This window comes from Lepisma saccharinum, chromosome 2 (genome assembly GCF_977018435.1).
Source record: "Lepisma saccharinum chromosome 2, izLepSacc3.1, whole genome shotgun sequence".
Lineage (NCBI taxonomy): Eukaryota > Metazoa > Arthropoda > Insecta > Zygentoma > Lepismatidae > Lepisma > Lepisma saccharinum.
In genome coordinates, this window is record NC_139230.1 from 90,953,784 (window position 1) to 90,971,573 (window position 17,790).

The window sequence follows — 17,790 nt, forward strand, 5'->3', positions numbered from 1 at the left end:
AATTGTACCCCGTAATGAGAAAAAACCACCGGACATACTCCCAGGCGACCAAGATTTCTGTACCCCAGTGTCCCCCCGGGACAAAGCTGGAGATTGTTTGTATAGATGGTTGATTGACCAAAATGTTGAAATCTTGGTCGCCTGGGAGTATGTCCGGTGGTTTTTTCTCATTACGGGGTACAATTACTTCTACGTTAACGATAAAATCTTTCGACAAAAAGAAGGGTTGGCCATGGGCAATCCCATCTCTGGCCTTGTGGCCAACATCTTCATGCACTACGTCGAAAAAGCCGCTATGGAGCATGTAGGGGGGAGGGGGGAGGTAAAATATTATGGGAGATACGTAGATGACATCCTCATCATAGGGAATGAAATCAAACTTGACAGCATTTTCGACCAATTGGGGAAGCAGGACCCCAGAATTGGGTTTACTAGGGAAGATATGGCCAACGGAAAGATCCACTTTCTTGACTTGTGCCTTACTAAAACCGGACAACGGATCGTAACCGGGGTCTTCCATAAACCGTTAGCTGGAGAGCTGTACCTCCATAAGAGATCCCAACATTCGAATAGGACTAAATTAAATGTTTTTCTTAACTTTTTCATTCGCGCCGAAAGACTGTGCAATGACGAAAAAGAGAAAGAGAAAGAAGGGGAATGGATAAGGAAGGTGGGGGTAAAGAATGGGTATACTATCCGCGACCTGGAAAAAGTAGCTAGGAAAGCCAAAAGGATTGTTAGACAAGAAACATCGCAAAATGACAAAGAGGAGGAAAAAACTGAGATAGGAAACGGTGAAAAGAACACATATTTTGTCGGGATCCCGTATTTTAAGGGGGTCTCAGAGAAAATTGAAAAGTCCGTGAGGGGTTACGGAATAAAATGTGGGGTAAGAGCGCCCCGGAGTATTGAAAAGCACTTTACGTCCTATAAGAAAGGGAGGGGGGATAGGCGCAATAACCCTGAAGAGCGGAAGGGAGTGTACAGGATAGTGTGTGAATGCGGAAAGGAATATGTGGGACAGACCGGGAGAAGTATGCAAGTTAGGTGGGGAGAGCATGATAAGGACGTAAAGGAGGGCATACCCAAAACAGGATTATCTGAACACATATTGGTCAACCGACATAAGATTGCTAAAAGGGAGGTTATTAGGGAGGTCAACAATAAATTGGACAGAAACGTATATGAAGCTGCCTATATATGCGCGAAAAATTGGAACAAACTTAATAGGGACGATGGGAATTTAGAAGACGGCTGGGTTAATTTCTTTAAAAAATGGGATAAAGCCGCAGTGAATAGGGACGAGATAGGCTTCCGTGTTACTCCTGAGGTTAGGAAAGCCGCCGAGGTGGAAGTCGACTTCTCCTTGGATTGGTGACTCCCGAGCCCCAGTTTGGAAGGATTGAGGAGGGGAAGTTTTCTTTCCCCAGGTACGGGCTGACACTGTGCATTCGCCTACCCCGAGCACTGGTCGGCAGTTCGCCGACTTCAGCCTTGAACGTTCTTTTGTTTTTTATAGTATTGCGCGGTTTTAGATGTGTAATTTATATTCTTTTTTAGAAAGTGTCCTTCATGCAACTTTTTAACCTAAATCCTTAACCTTCACTTTCACGACGAGGCACCATGTCAGGTGTCTGAATAACATCGTTTCAACCTGAAGAAGGAGGTAGTGTAACCTCCGAAACGTAGTACGAAAAATCTCATACTCACACACGTAAGTTGCTGATTTTTAATCTTTTAGCCTAAAGTTTATATTTAATTGTGAGTAATTCGCACATTATCAGTATGTTATTGATCTCCGATACGGGGAGGAAAGTGCGCAAATTTGAAAAGTTGAGGATTAAGCTTAATAAGACCCTAATTAGGATAGGTTTCCTTAAGCATTGTAGGAAGAAGGGTTTTTTACCGGGTTTTTTAAAGTGGGGGTACCAACCCCTTAGTTTTAAAGGGCTGGATCAAAAGAGGGAAATACAGTTTAGAATGCTGGGGAAATGCGTAAGGGAGGCTTATGCACAGGTGGATAGGCTCAACTCTGAATGTTACAGGTTACATTTGGAAATAGGAGGACGATTAGACCAGGTAACATGGGGGCGCATTGAGGAACGTCATTCTAGAACAGTCGAACAGGCGAAAGTAAGAGATATCGAAACAATTAGGAGAAAATTAATTAAATTGGGAATTAACGAGGGAGTTAAGGAGGGAGAGAATAGGGACAGAAAAGGGGATGAAAATAAAGCCAATATTTTAAATCTAACGAAACTTCAACCCCCTAAGGCTTTAGCGGAGATTATGAAAATGGGGCATAAGTTTGCCATTAGGGATGAAAACTTCGAAAAAGAGGAATTCGTCATAGCGGCGGAGAAAATAGTGGGAAAATTAGACGAAAAAGAAGATAAATCCAATGTCAGGGTAAAAATTCGTGACATTATAGATGAACAAATGCACCTAAGTATAAGGGAACAAGGCCCACCCGTTACCAATCATAGGGCACCAAAGGGGAAAACGGAAAGTAAGCTTAGGGGGAGTCTTCGTAATGTGAAAAAATGGGTTAAACAAAGTGACGTGTATTTGGTTAGATCGGATAAGGAAAACAAGATGGTTATTATCGGGAAAGAGGAATACCATAGTAAGTTGGAAGATAGCTTTAGAAGTAATGACTACGAAGAAATCAAAGTTAACCCCATTAATAAAATCAAACGAGAAATCAGAAAAGGCATTGAAACCAGTTTTACCTTGGGAAGCGCGGAAAAAAAGAAATTACTTAAGGGGGTTAAGGAAGGGAATATTCCTACGGCCTTTGGGATACCTAAGACCCATAAGGAGGGGATACCCCTCAGACCCATCATCCCCATGTATGCACATCCAGGATACGGTTTAGCTAAAGAAATGATTAAGAGGATGGGAAAAATGAATATGGACACTCCGTATAGCGTCAAAAACTCTCTTATGGTCAAAGAAACTATTGAGAAACTCACCATAGGAGAACGGGACGTAATCTGTAGTTTCGACGTTATTAATCTGTACCCCAGTGTCCCCCGGGACAAAGCTGGAGATTGTTTGTATAGATGGTTGATTGACCAAAACGTTGAAATCTTGGTCGCCTGGGAGTATGTCCGGTGGTTTTTTCTCATTACGGGGTACAATTACTTCTACGTTAACGATAAAATCTTTCGACAAAAAGAAGGGTTGGCCATGGGCAATCCCATCTCTGGCCTTGTGGCCAACATCTTCATGCACTACGTCGAAAAAGCCGCTATGGAGCATGTAGGGGGGAGGGGGGAGGTAAAATATTATGGGAGATACGTAGATGACATCCTCATCATAGGGAATGAAATCAAACTTGACAGCATTTTCGACCAATTGGGGAAGCAGGACCCCAGAATTGGGTTTACTAGGGAAGATATGGCCAACGGAAAGATCCACTTTCTTGACTTGTGCCTTACTAAAACCGGACAACGGATCGTAACCGGGGTCTTCCATAAACCGTTAGCTGGAGAGCTGTACCTCCATAAGAGATCCCAACATTCGAATAGGACTAAATTAAATGTTTTTCTTAACTTTTTCATTCGCGCCGAAAGACTGTGCAATGACGAAAAAGAGAAAGAGAAAGAAGGGGAATGGATAAGGAAGGTGGGGGTAAAGAATGGGTATACTATCCGCGACCTGGAAAAAGTAGCTAGGAAAGCCAAAAGGATTGTTAGACAAGAAACATCGCAAAATGACAAAGAGGAGGAAAAAACTGAGATAGGAAACGGTGAAAAGAACACATATTTTGTCGGGATCCCGTATTTTAAGGGGGTCTCAAGAGAAAATTGAAAAGTCCGTGAGGGGTTACGGAATAAAATGTGGGGTAAGAGCGCCCCGGAGTATTGAAAAGCACTTTACGTCCTATAAGAAAGGGAGGGGGGATAGGCGCAATAACCCTGAAGAGCGGAAGGGAGTGTACAGGATAGTGTGTGAATGCGGAAAGGAATATGTGGGACAGACCGGGAGAAGTATGCAAGTTAGGTGGGGAGAGCATGATAAGGACGTAAAGGAGGGCATACCCAAAACAGGATTATCTGAACACATATTGGTCAACCGACATAAGATTGCTAAAAGGGAGGTTATTAGGGAGGTCAACAATAAATTGGACAGAAACGTATATGAAGCTGCCTATATATGCGCGAAAAATTGGAACAAACTTAATAGGGACGATGGGAATTTAGAAGACGGCTGGGTTAATTTCTTTAAAAAATGGGATAAAGCCGCAGTGAATAGGGACGAGATAGGCTTCCGTGTTACTCCTGAGGTTAGGAAAGCCGCCGAGGTGGAAGTCGACTTCTCCTTGGATTGGTGACTCCCGAGCCCCAGTTTGGAAGGATTGAGGAGGGGAAGTTTTCTTTCCCCAGGTACGGGCTGACACCGTGCATTCGCCTACCCCGAGCACTGGTCGGCAGTTCGCCGACTTCAGCCTTGAACGTTCTTTTGTTTTTTATAGTATTGCGCGGTTTTAGATGTGTAATTTATATTCTTTTTTAGAAAGTGTCCTTCATGCAACTTTTTAACCTAAATCCTTAACCTTCACTTTCACGACGAGGCACCATGTCAGGTGTCTGAATAACATCGTTTCAACCTGAAGAAGGAGGTAGTGTAACCTCCGAAACGTAGTACGAAAAATCTCATACTCACACACGTAAGTTGCTGATTTTTAATCTTTTAGCCTAAAGTTTATATTTAATTGTGAGTAATTCGCACATTATCAGTATGTTAGAAACGATTAAAGGCAATTAAAACGACAAAGTAAACTTTTGCACAATCTTTCTGCCGATTCGCATTATTGAAACAATATTTAACCAATGGGGACGTTATCTCATATTTGGAAATGCTGCATTGGTTGAACTTCCTCCGGACAAGACCGTGAGTCACGCCTCCTGCTCCTCTGAATCAAACTTCACTCTGATTGGAGGATCGTATATTTCACAACACTTCCTTGTTTCATAGCTACCAACATAATTTCGTAAGACGTTGGACTTAGAAAAAATCCATGCGACAGATTTTTTGAACATGACTGTACCACCATTGAATTCTGTAACCTCAAAAACAGAGGGAGTGATAAGTAAAATTATAATTTTTATTGAGTATGTTACATGATAAAGTGCATCTTTTAAATTTCTTATTTATAAACTGCAACTTGTATCAATATAAAATGCCATGAATGATAAATGAAGTAACAGAGTTTAGGAATAGAAAAGTTTTATACATTTATAAATTACACTACAAATTCTGATGGTGGCTACATTGATGATGTCAATTCTCCGAAACCTGCAATGGGATTCTTTGGGACTTTTTATGACAGATACAACACATGTATTAGTACATATTCCAGCATATATGACTAATTTGACTGTGCTATTAATAATATTTGTGTATATAGATCCTCACTGACAATTAACAAATAAATGTTGGATCTCTTTAAAATTTCATGTTTAACCCTCAAATGCCAAGGACTGAACGCCTAGTGCATTTTCAGTGGGAAGTTTAAATTTGTGCAAAGTTTTTCATAAAAATTTATGTCTCATTAACTATGAATGCTAGAGAAGGCATTTCTCAGAAACTCACACCAGGATTCTTTGTGACTTTTTATGACAAATAAAATACAAGTGGTAGTACATATTCCAGCAAGTTCCATTTCATTATTTTGAATGTCCAGGTTGAACTCAAATTTGACTGGACTATTGGTAAATCTCCAAAGGTATTGCTTTTTAGCCCTGTCACTGCCAAATCTGTCTTCATAAAAGGTGGATGATGTGACAAAGAAGATATGGACAAATTGTAACCCTCTGATCACATTCTATAATATTCATGAATATTATTTGAGGTAAAGAGGTAAAAAATTATATTCTGAAGTGTAAACATAAATTTGATTATCAGCAGCTATCAGACAGAACATTTATGAACCAGCCTGTCTAATATTAAATATAGTGAAACATTTATGCAGTTCTAAGATGATTTTGTTATTATGGATCACAAACCTTTGTTACGTTGGTTAACCAAGACAGTTAATTTCTTGTTTAAGTTTTCTTAAAATTTCAATTAGAAGTATAACATACATAAATACAGATATGTAATCCTTACATAGTTCCTGGATCAGAATCGATTTACCTTTTTATATTATACAATTGTAGAGCATGCAAAAACTGCTATTTATGGCATGGGCAGCTTAGTTCAGTAGTAATGTTACATATTATGTAACAATACAGGAGTTAAAATATTACTCATCCAGAATTTAGGCCTATGTTTATTAAATAAAATTGTAATTATTTACATATTTCCCTGCATTTTGTCCATGCTGTAGTCCCCTCTCACTTAAGTTACAATATCTCAATTTCCACTGGAGTACATGAGCCCCATTAGTAAAAACTTAAAGACTTTTAGTGATTAGGAACCAAACATATGCCAAAATGGAATGTGTGTAGATTGACGAATCTCTAAAATGTCGTATTTGGTACAATAATGCTACTGTCAGATGTGATTCTTGGAAAAACGTTCAAACACTGATAATTAATTTCTTAGGATGCTCTGAAAACTACATTTTTAATAAAAATGATGTTCCCTTTTAACTCAATTACGGTTACCTTTGGCTGTAGTGAGTATTGGACTACAGTGAACCTAAATCACTAGTCAAAAGGCAAATGTATTACAAATTTCATTTATAGTGAACTCTGAACTTTAGTTTCAGTGAACCTAAAAATGACATTCATGAAAAATTATTGTTAGCATCATAAGTACAGTAGTATACTTCTAAACAAACTTTATGTTAACTTGAAGAAATGGGTTTCCTGCCTGTTTTTGTTTTGGTAGCACATAGAGGGACTGAAATGGAATGGAGGGGGTGGGATTTCATGATGGTGATGAAACACATGTTTGAAGTGAGGGATATCTTTCTTCAAGTGACAGTAAATTGGGAGTGTACTAAAAACTGATTTTATGTTATGTTTGATACTGTATTTGGTATTTTCTTTCATTAATAAAACCATGTGTCAATCAAACTACTTCTGCCTTTAGGTCTTATTTCTTGTTTCATTACTAACTTCAATTCAGGCTAAGGGAAGGTATTTTGGTTTTAGTGAACTTTAGACAGAGTGAACCAATTTTATGTGAATCCATAAGAATTCATTATGAGCAGAGTTGATTGTATATCATTTAAGGAAGAGATTTGCAAGCATTCTTATAACAAAATTAACTATACTCCAAAATTTGCTGATTAGAATGATTCTTTCTTCAGGTATCTAAACATACTGACACGTTGGGTATCTAGATACTGGGATATTGGGCATTCAAATAAGACATAATGAGAATTTGCTGCAAATCTGCCCTTGGACACCCCACAAATTACAGTGGAACCCTGAGATTTTACATTCCTAGCTTTTATATTTTCCTACATTATATATTCAATCTTGATGGTCCTAAGATATCAATATGTTATAAACTTTTCCTTGATTTTACATTTTCCTGCATTTTAAGTTCTTTCAGCTTGGTCCCCTGAAAAACATAAAATCAAGGTTCCACTGCATATGCTATTATTCAGAATATTCTAAATTTCTATGATAAATCAAATACCAATAATGAGTTTTTAAAATAAAACATGCATGAAGTTGGAATATTCTCTTGGGTGTATAGCTAGAGCAATTACCATATAGAATCTTTAAAGAAACCAAATTCAGGCATTACTTGACTAGGACTCTGATTCTAAATGTTTCACAATACATAAGTACAAAATTTTTATTAACTCAAAAATCATCTGCTTACCGTTTTCTAATAAATGTTACAAGGCCAATTAGATCAGAGCAGGATGACAAGGGAATGCTTTCATCAAATACAGTCTCTAATCCGACTCTCAACCAAACTGGATTGTAGCACAGTAACAGGCTTAACAATTTCTTCTGAAGATCTGAAACATAAAAAGTACCAATGTTGTAGATTTGATCTGAAACCAACAGAGATACAGGTAACCACACTGAAAACTACTTAAAATGCAGGAAAATGTAAAATTAGGGAATGTAAAATTGGGGTTTCATTGTAAATATGCATTACCGAATACTAAAAACTAAGCAAAATTTACCAGTATAGAACAATATTACAGTGGTCAGAAGTAGTGTTACTACTGTAATTGCAAAATTTGTAACTGTAGTGGTGCTACTTTTTAAAAAAATTGTAGCAGTGCTACTTTTTTTAAATTGTAGCGGTGCTACTTTTTTTTAAATTGTAGCTGTAACTTCACTACAAAATTATTGTAGCTTGTAGCAAAAATTTAACTACAGCTACATTTCTTCTTGATGTTTTGAGGTAAATTTTTTCATGTGGCAACAGTGCGATACCATAACATCTTTCCACTTCCACTGAAATTGGCAAATCAGTGCAGTTCAAGCCTCTAGCACTACCAAGTTAAACAACATAGAAGCTTTAAGATCCAGGGTATCATTTTCACAGATTTTTAATATGGTAGAAAGGGCTTCATGATGCTATATATGTAGTTCTTTATTCCAATCTCAAAGTACTGTGTTCCAGGCTGACCCACAATTGACAAATATGCATTTGTCTACTACAATTTCTGTTGGAGCATTTTCTTTCTGCCTCAGTAGCTCTGATCCTATGCTGAATGTTACTTTCAGTTTGTATTCCATTAGAGCGACAAGACTTAAAACCGGAAACATCATCCATGCCATCTAGCTATCCTGTAACAGTGAAGCACTGTTCAATCACAATGTATTAAATCTAGTCACCACACTGAAAATTTAAGCTCCAAATTATGCCTCAATTAAAAAACAAAAGTACTAATGTATGAAAGGCAAACATTGTTTTCCAATGTGGTAGTGATTAAAAATTACCATTATGAAACCCTAGCAGTTAGTAAATAGCTTTTTTCACAAAACCTGTCTCAAAGTTCTCTTCTTTGATGGCCAGAAAAATGAGAAATACAAGGCACACACTAAATGTCGTGAGCTTTGTTCCATTTCTTTCAGCCCTTGACCATTTCGGTTGAAACCACACATATAATAGGTGCAGCCATCTGTTGTCCACTGCATGAACCACATGCTGGAGCATGCATGCTTTCATTGTCAGTGCTGTTGGTAGGAGAAAAATTGAGTCCACAGATAGTTTGTTTCGTCAACGTGCTGTCATTGATTTCTTGTTAGTGAAAATGTTGGAGCTTCAGAAATTCATCAGTGTTTACAGAACTTGTATGGAGATGCCAGTATGGGTTACGCTACAGTGAAAAGGTGGATGAAACATTTTAGAGATGGTAACAGACATTGTGGATAAGTTTCATAGTGGCAGACTGAAAACGCATCCAAGCACAACGACATGGACTGGATTGATGAGCTTATCCAAAGTGACTGGAGGATAACTGTAGGAAAAATTGCACATTATCTGAACATTGGACACAGTGCTATACAGGACATCAGAAAGACTCTTGATTATCACAAGCACAATGTCATTTTTGACAATGCCTGTCCCCATACACCTGGGGCAATTAAAAAGATGGGATGGGAGCTAATACCCCACCCTCCCTACATCCCAGACTAAGCCCCATCATACTTTTACTTGTTTACTCTGTTGAAGAACAGCATTCGGAGTACCAAGTTTGACAACAATGACAAGGTGAAGGATGAGGTTCGTGGGTGGTTACGTCATGCCAAAACGGACTTCTGCAAGAGTGCCATTTTCCAGCTGTTGTTAGGGTAGCGCAAATGTGTTGACCGATCTGGATGTTATGTGGAAAAGTAATAACACAGTCAAAATTATGTATTACCATAGGTAGAATAAAAATAGTGGTTTCTGACTTTGAGTAATATCACTTGGCTCATTACCAGTCTGGGTATTCTTCATAAGGGTTCCTTCATCAATTTCATCATTTCATCACTCATCCTCATCGTCACAATTAGACAAAAGTGGTAGAAAATAACAAAAATCAAATCGTTTACTTAATCATATTCGGTGCTTCTAGCAAGTGCAATTTTTTTGTTTCAAAATAAATATAACATGGGTGGGAATTTTCAATAAATATTATCTTTTTACAAACTATGTATTTTACCACACCTTACTAAATATTTAAGCACATATTTCAAGAACTTCGAGAGAAAAGAATAACAAAATACTGGGCTCAAGTGAACTGCACTGTCTGTCAAATGAAGCAGCTGTTTAGTGGACAAAAGTTCTGAGTCTACTCACAGAACCAGATAGTCTAGTTGCATTTTGGAACTTGAGACCACTAATTTCGAACATGTCACACATTAGTTTTCTTATTTCCAGTTGAATTATTTGCAGAAAATGTAATAACCTGAAATAACTTTTGGTTAAAGCTGTCCTTTGAAATTGCTTGTCATGTTTGCATCAGCCAGGTTTTGGGTTCAATCCCCAGCACAAGCATAGTGCGAAATCCTGCCATTTAACTCTGTAGTTTAATATGCTTACTTTTATTGTTCCTTAGTATAACTACCTACATCTTGAGCTTATTCTCATTTGTCCCAGGTTTGATACCCGGTGGAGGCACATAGTGGTTCAGATCCCACTTTAAACTGTAGGTCCAGTCACGATTAGCCTTACTGTGCATAAAGTGGCCTTAAAACACCAAATCAATCATTAATCTCATTTGGATTTTTGTCATGGTTTCCATTGATATTTTCATTTAAAATAATGCCTTTATATTAGTCTACATAAAAATTAAAATAATTATTCCTAATAAAAATATGTTGATATATAAACAAATATTTCCACCAAATTATATTTATGTATAGTTGTTAATATTAATTTCGATAGCATCCAAATTGCAATTCTCAGATATAAAATTTGAATTGCTAGGCCACACTTATATATAGGAGTTGATGGATATCAGTGTCCTTTTCTGCAGTTGGTATGCATATTACATTTAAATTGATGGGCTGCTTGATAAGAAATATCTTATTTGGCTGTTAAAAATAGATATTTAGGATGAATTTTAAATTTACATGGGCAGCTTGTTCCACAGATGGTCAGTGGACACAGTGAAGGAATTTGTGTAGAAATTTGAGTTGTGAAGGGGAATGGACAGTTGAGATCTGTCTTGGTATCTGGTGTTAAGACTATGAGAGTCAGAAAGGACTGAGAATCTGCTTTAGAGATAAGAAGGTTATTTTAAGGTCATTGCTTTATAGAGTATGGTAAGATTGAGTACATTCGTCAATCTGTCTATTTAAATAAGTTTACCTGTTCATAGAAAGTGATCTCTGTATTTGATGTTGAATATAAACTGGATGCAAGCATTTTAAACTTATTGCACATGATGAGTTGGATTCTCTGATAATTCAGAGTAGACAGTGTCACAGTAGTCAAGATGTGGAAAAATGAGTGTTTGTTAAGACAGACTTAACTCTATCACTGGTGGCAAGATTACGAACTTGTTGTCTCTATCCTGGCAGGAAATTTAAACAAAATTAACCTAAAAAACATATTTCTTCTTTTTGTTTGGCAACAGCAACAAAGATGAAATCTTTTGTTACACAAAGTGTAAATATCAGTAGAGGATCAATGAAAGCATACATTTATAATGTAACAGTTTTAGCATTTTAGCAATTTTAGTAGTTAGTAATTTGTCCATGCAATATGTGTATTATGCACTGGGGGTAAGATCACAGTATCATCACTATCACTTTCGTCTGATCCATTAGATGATATTACATCTTGAATTTCATCAAGTTCGTGAATATAGATTTCATTTTCACTTTCTTCATCAGCACAAATTTCATTCACTTTAGTGGCGGCGATTGGGTTCCGAAACTGGGGTGCAAAGACAGTATATTTCCCTTTGTAAGGTTTAGCATGTGCGGGGCAAAAGTGATGAAAAGTGGGGTGGCAATTGCTCCCCCCCCCCTATTAACCACCACTACTACTCTTTCAAAATCCTGCAACTTCATCGCCTGATTTCCCTTTCAAGAAGCCATTCTTCTTTCTACCTCAAACACATGGAGCTCTGGAACACAATAACAACAATGGGGATAAAAATAGACTTGCACCTCACAAAACAATGACTCAAATGTTTCCAAGGTCAAGAGCGATCTTCCCTCAACACTTGCGAAAGATTTTGCAATCACGTGTTCAGCAGCTAGGTGGCAGCATAGCTCAGACAAAGCACATGTGTCTGGGTGTGAAAACACGCCCACGCCAGAGAAATGTTGGATTCTCTTCAGCGTGAAAACATGGCCACGGCAGGGAAAGTGTTAATACTACGTGGTAGAAATTTTAAAGCCTATAAAGGGAGTGTAACACTCTGAAAGCTCTTTTAGTTGCTGAGTTAACACTAGAGGGCTGAAGCTATATGTATACTTAGAAGTGTCATTAGCGGTCATTTTGATAGCTAATGTGTGTTGCACACCATTAAGGCTTGTAAAAATAGGATATTGAATACAACTTAATTTACTAATATTGTACTCAGAGTGCTGCAAAGTGTAGCTTTTGCCTACCCGTGCTTCTTGCCCCGTGAGAACAGGTTTACCTGCTCGCCTGCCCACGGCAACGAGTCGACTTGCGTCTTTACCCGGGTTCTTCGTCTTCCAGACGCTCTGCGCTTACAAGGTACCTGGGCATTCAACAAGACCCGGGCGCATGCAAAACCTGCTGGAAGGAAACAGCCCTCCGGCAGCGTGTCGCTCCAGGCGTTTCTTCACCACGTGGACAGCTACAGCCAGTGTTGCCTACTTATGTAGCTCCTAAATCCTACGAAGTCCTAGGAGGAGCTCTCTGATTTAAGGAGAATTTACAGTAAATACTTAACGATTTCAGTTCATTGTAAGCAGTTTTTATCTTATTGCCAGGAAATGCACGCAATATTACAGCTTCATTTATTTAAATGAATGATCGGGCAAACAAAAAACTCCTCATCGAAAACTAATTGTTTTTCATTACATGGTGTCTTAACCAGGCACGCAATGGCGCAACCACAGGGGGCAGGGGGCATTGCTAATTAACATTCGACGAAAATTAAGTCTAGCGGGGTTGGGCAAGGGGGGCAAACATTAAAGTACAAGAAAAACTAGGATAAAGGCTACTCAAGATGGAATTAGTTTTCATATATTTGTTGTATTATTCCTTCCAGACGACAAAGGGCACCTGCAGAGGGGAACAGAGGGGCAATTGCTCCCCTGATTTCAAATTTTATGACAGTAGAAATATATTAAAGTATATTATACAGTCAAATCAAGTTCAATGCCGTAGCTAGGGGGTAGCTGAGGTCGGCCCTGGGAGCCGAACGATCTAAATGAAAAACTTTTTTAAAACAGAGAATGCCATGGCGGCCCAATGCCAACATTGCTATCAATGTTGGTTTGTTATTAGATTGATTAATTGATTATGTAATGTATTTAAATATGCATTAAAGAAACTTTGAATACGTACACAATTTAGTGTTAACATGTTGCATATTTTCTTATTTTACGTCGCTCCATGTTTCATATGTCTTCCACGTAGTACACCCTGGACTGCAGAATAACGAGGCTCTGGCGACTGGCCCCATGGCCAGTATAATTTTTTTGTGTTGTCCTGTGTTTTGTCCTTATCCGTGCGAGTGCTCCTTTACAGCCTCAGCTTTTAACGAAAGTCAGAAGATTTTAATATTTTATGATTTTAGTTCTGCAACGTTAGAGTTATGTGTAACGATAAGGGGCTGGACCCCGTATAATGTGACGGGTCCAAAATAGCCTTAGTGTTGACGCACCCAAAATTTTAAATTCAAATTCAAATTCATGTTTCATACGTGAAAAGAAAATATTTTACATGAAAATTTTACATGCCATATGAACATTCGGAAAGCATTTTTCATGCACTTCCTTTCTTTCAAAAACAGTTTGTGTGCTTGTTTTCCATTACTAGCTAATGTGAAATTAAGGTGTTGAAAAAAAATGTTTCAAATTCTTTGTTTCAACACAAATGCGTTAGAACCGACTTCTACCCACCCCCTTTTTGCATGATTTATGAGAATAATAATGCCTTTGATGTTACTTTATTACTATTATTGTTATTGTTGGCATGTTTATCCAGGTACTTGCCCCTCCAAAAGAAAATTCGTGGTCGCGCCTCTGCAGGCCCGTAGTCAGAATTGGTTGGCGGGGGGGGGGGGGGGGTCTCATGGGTTATCAGGGAGGGCTTCATAAACCAAGTCCATTTTCAAAGGTTTAATAGTATTATATGAAAGTAAATTATATATGTGTGTAGTCTAATCATTAAGTTAATATAGGACACAGAAAATCTAGAAATATTGTTCAAATCCTTACAATATATTTTCAATATCTTCCCATTCATAGCTGAAGCCGAGAGAAAATATTCTAATTACTACCTGCTACTTTTACTTCGGCTCGTAAATCAAATGAAATCATTTTACGCCTATCTGTTCTTTGTATTCTGTGAATTTAACCTTTATCAAGTTTTGAGTAAAATAATTTCTACAGTCTACATTTTCACTCGTCGCTGCAAACAAATTTTACAAAGTAGTTTACCAAATTTCAGAAAGGGGGGGGGGGGAGGATAACGGCAATGCCCCTGGACCCTGTCTGGCTACGGGTCTGGTGTTCGCAGTAGAACAGTGTGTTGCTATACTCGCGACCTCGGCGTCGAACGTGACATGTTCCAGCAGTGCCCTGGATTATTGGTTGTTTACGACATATTCTTATGGAGCCTATACCACGGAAAACCTATTTCAATGTGTAGGGGGGGGGGCAAAACTAGCAACATTCTGAAATCTCATTTCATTGGCGATGTGGCTTTCAGTTCCCTTCCTAAGTAGTGGAAATCTATTGCAGTTGGCAACACTTGCAGACAGGTGTGCGACCGGTGGAGTTCCTACTCGAAGCAACTACGTCATGCAGAAGGAGGGGTCTGCAGTTGATGGAAAGAACGAACTGAGACCTACTAGGTATCGTAAGATTGCGGGTACCCGCCGGGTCTACAATGCCTGCCAGGAACGATCTGTGCAGGTGGGCATACAAGCTGCTCAAGCGAGGGTGTTGCGCAGGTTGCATGGTATTTTAGGAGCGATGTCTCGCGAACGAGTCTGCTCCAGGTCTTGTGCAGGCCTCTGATTGTACTGCAGAAAAATATTTCTAAAGGCATTTAAGTTACAATATTTATTGATTATACTAGCTGATTACTCGGCATTGCCCAGGTATTTATTTATCCCAATCTTGTATTAGACAGAAAAATAATGAATTATAACTATAGTGTAAAATGTAACTAATTTTAAATGTGATCGTGAATGTCATCAATTAGCTTAGCGACTCCAAAAACTATGGATTTGACACTAATCTAGGTCATTTGTGGCATTTTATTTTTCAACCCCTCTCACCCCCCATGCTGATAGGTGATAAACTTGAAGTTGAACCGCATTGGGAGTGTCACGAAAACTATGGATTCCACACTAATATCAGTTGTTTTCGCAACACAGCCTGAATGTTAGACAACCAGAGAAACACTATCGCTGTGCGGGATTGCATAGTCACGGATATCTGTTTGCGCGGAATTTAATATAGGTCGTTTTGGATTATTTTTACATGTCACCCCTTCCCACCCCACCCCTAGGGGTGCCAGGGGTGTCTTACCTGAAAAGTATTCTTTCCAGATTGCAAGTGATATGTGTACCAAGTTTGGTTGAAATTGCTCCAGGTGTTCAAGAGTTATGCCAGAACAAACAAATATACACATTCACACACATACATCCATTTTTATATTCTAGACTAGAATAGAATTAATATTAATTACAATATTAATAGTAGTAATAATTTCTTCTATTTTATTTGCATATGAAATATTTATACTAAATTTTACCATTTTATCACCAGCAAATCATACACTTAATACTTTGCTCGAACACTGACCACAAACTGCTTTCTTGCAAACATGTGTCACACGTTTTGCTTCTTTTACAATTGTAGAGTACTTGACACTGGCAACATTTCCAATCTTCTTAAGTCTTCCTTTCGTTTGTTTGGGAGACACTGTTTTGTGTTCTTTGTTGAAGGAAGGCTTCTCTTAGCTCCTCTACAAGTTGCAAAAGAAGCTTGTGGCACTGCATCTTTTTCCTGGTTACTTCTTTATAAACAATCAAGGCATTTATTCCTTCTAAATCTTCCTTTCAAGCTGTGCATGAGCTTGTAGAATAGCATGTTATGGCAGCTCACACATGACTAACCCTCTACCATGATTTACAGTTGACATGAGACAGTCTTGGTCCTACACTTGGTTTGGTATTCTCCAATGGCATATTCTCCCATGTTATCTGGTTTGCCACAGACAAAACAACTTTTTCATATTTACAGAAATTGCTGGAAATTTGAGGTTGTCAGACTTATGTTTTCGTTTAACTAGCATGCCTGCATTTGTGTTTTATTTCTATTATATCTAATTAAAATATACAATAAATAAAAATTGCTGCAGTAAACCAGGTGAAATTTTCAGAAATCACCACTGGCATAAATTGGCAATTGGATCTCATCCATGCAGTACCCCTCTCACAGTTTTTGTAGACATGGTTTTCAGCAAACATGTATACAGCTTCAACGTTATGTTCACAGCAGTTGCTTTCTTGTACCTGGTCACAATCCTCTTTAATGTTCATTGGTCAATGACACTCAGTTTAAAATTTCTTTCCTGATTGTGTTTTTCTTATGATTCTTTTTTTTTTTTTTCAGAAACACTCAATACTGTCATGACCTTGGATAAAGTGCCTCTTCATGCACCAGATAAGTTGGCTACAATGGCGCAACCACAGGGGGGGAGGGGGCATTGCCTTTGAACCTTTAAACATCATTTTTAGATTAGTTTCTTATGTTAAAACTTCTTTATAAATATGAAGGTGGGCTTGACAATTTTAGTGGTTGAAAATTGCTGCTAAAAAATATTGATGGTCCATTTGTAGTTTTCATAGTTCATTCAAGAATATATGAGCAATGACCCATCAATATGTCTGGTTCTGATTAGTACCCATGGAACCTATAAAAATTACACACACACAAAACAGCTTCAACTTGCTTTTAGTATTTTAGTTCGTGTTTCCTGTGAACTGAAAGTGTAACACTAAACATGGTATGATGAAGAACAGTTGTTCATAATAAAAGTATATATTTTCGTCATTATTAGCCAACGCTCTGGATGAAATATCTGCTATCTTTATCTCCATTGCATTTCAAACACATCATAATTTCTTGTGTCTCAATTATCTGTTTCAACACTTTCAACAAATGAAAGATCATAAAAGTATGTAATTTTCAATTACACTTAAATCCTGGAAGCAAAAGATACAAAAGTCCAGGGTGTTCAAAATAAAATTAATAAAAGATCATAAGGATAATGTGTGGTTGCAGTAGAGAACCATACACAAACTGCTTCTTCAACTATTTTCTCAACCAATCACTGTTCATAGACATTTATGCATTTATGAAACACCCTGTTATAGAATTGATATGTTATTGTAAAAGTATTCTCAGACATGCAACCAACTTGCTTTTGATGTTCTGTGTGTTTCCCCTCTCACTCTCTGTTGTGGTTCAGACAACTTCCCAGCTACTTATCTTCAACATACACATTTGGAACTCTGTCACGGAAATACTGACATTAGGAACAAATAATTTAGAAAATCTACAACTAGAAAAAAAAATAGTATGGTATATAGAAATGAATGAACATGTAATTACAAAAATTTATTGGAACTATAAGAAAAAGTTAAGGCTAAAAATAAAGGAAGACATTTTGAAAAATAAGCACTGCAACTCACCTATATTAAAA

General features: G+C 37.8%; 1 protein-coding gene across 2 annotated transcripts in view; it reads right to left on the reverse strand.

The window, feature by feature from the left end:
- Positions 1 to 17,790, reverse strand: part of LOC145984088 (uncharacterized) — a 501,971-nt gene that overhangs the window by 400,056 nt on the left and 84,125 nt on the right. For both annotated transcript variants that reach the window (XM_083117495.1, XM_083117494.1), the window contains exon 10: positions 7,792 to 7,933. In XM_083117495.1, coding sequence (XP_082973621.1) covers positions 7,792 to 7,933 — 142 coding nt within the window. The remainder of the gene's footprint in view (positions 1 to 7,791; positions 7,934 to 17,790) is intronic.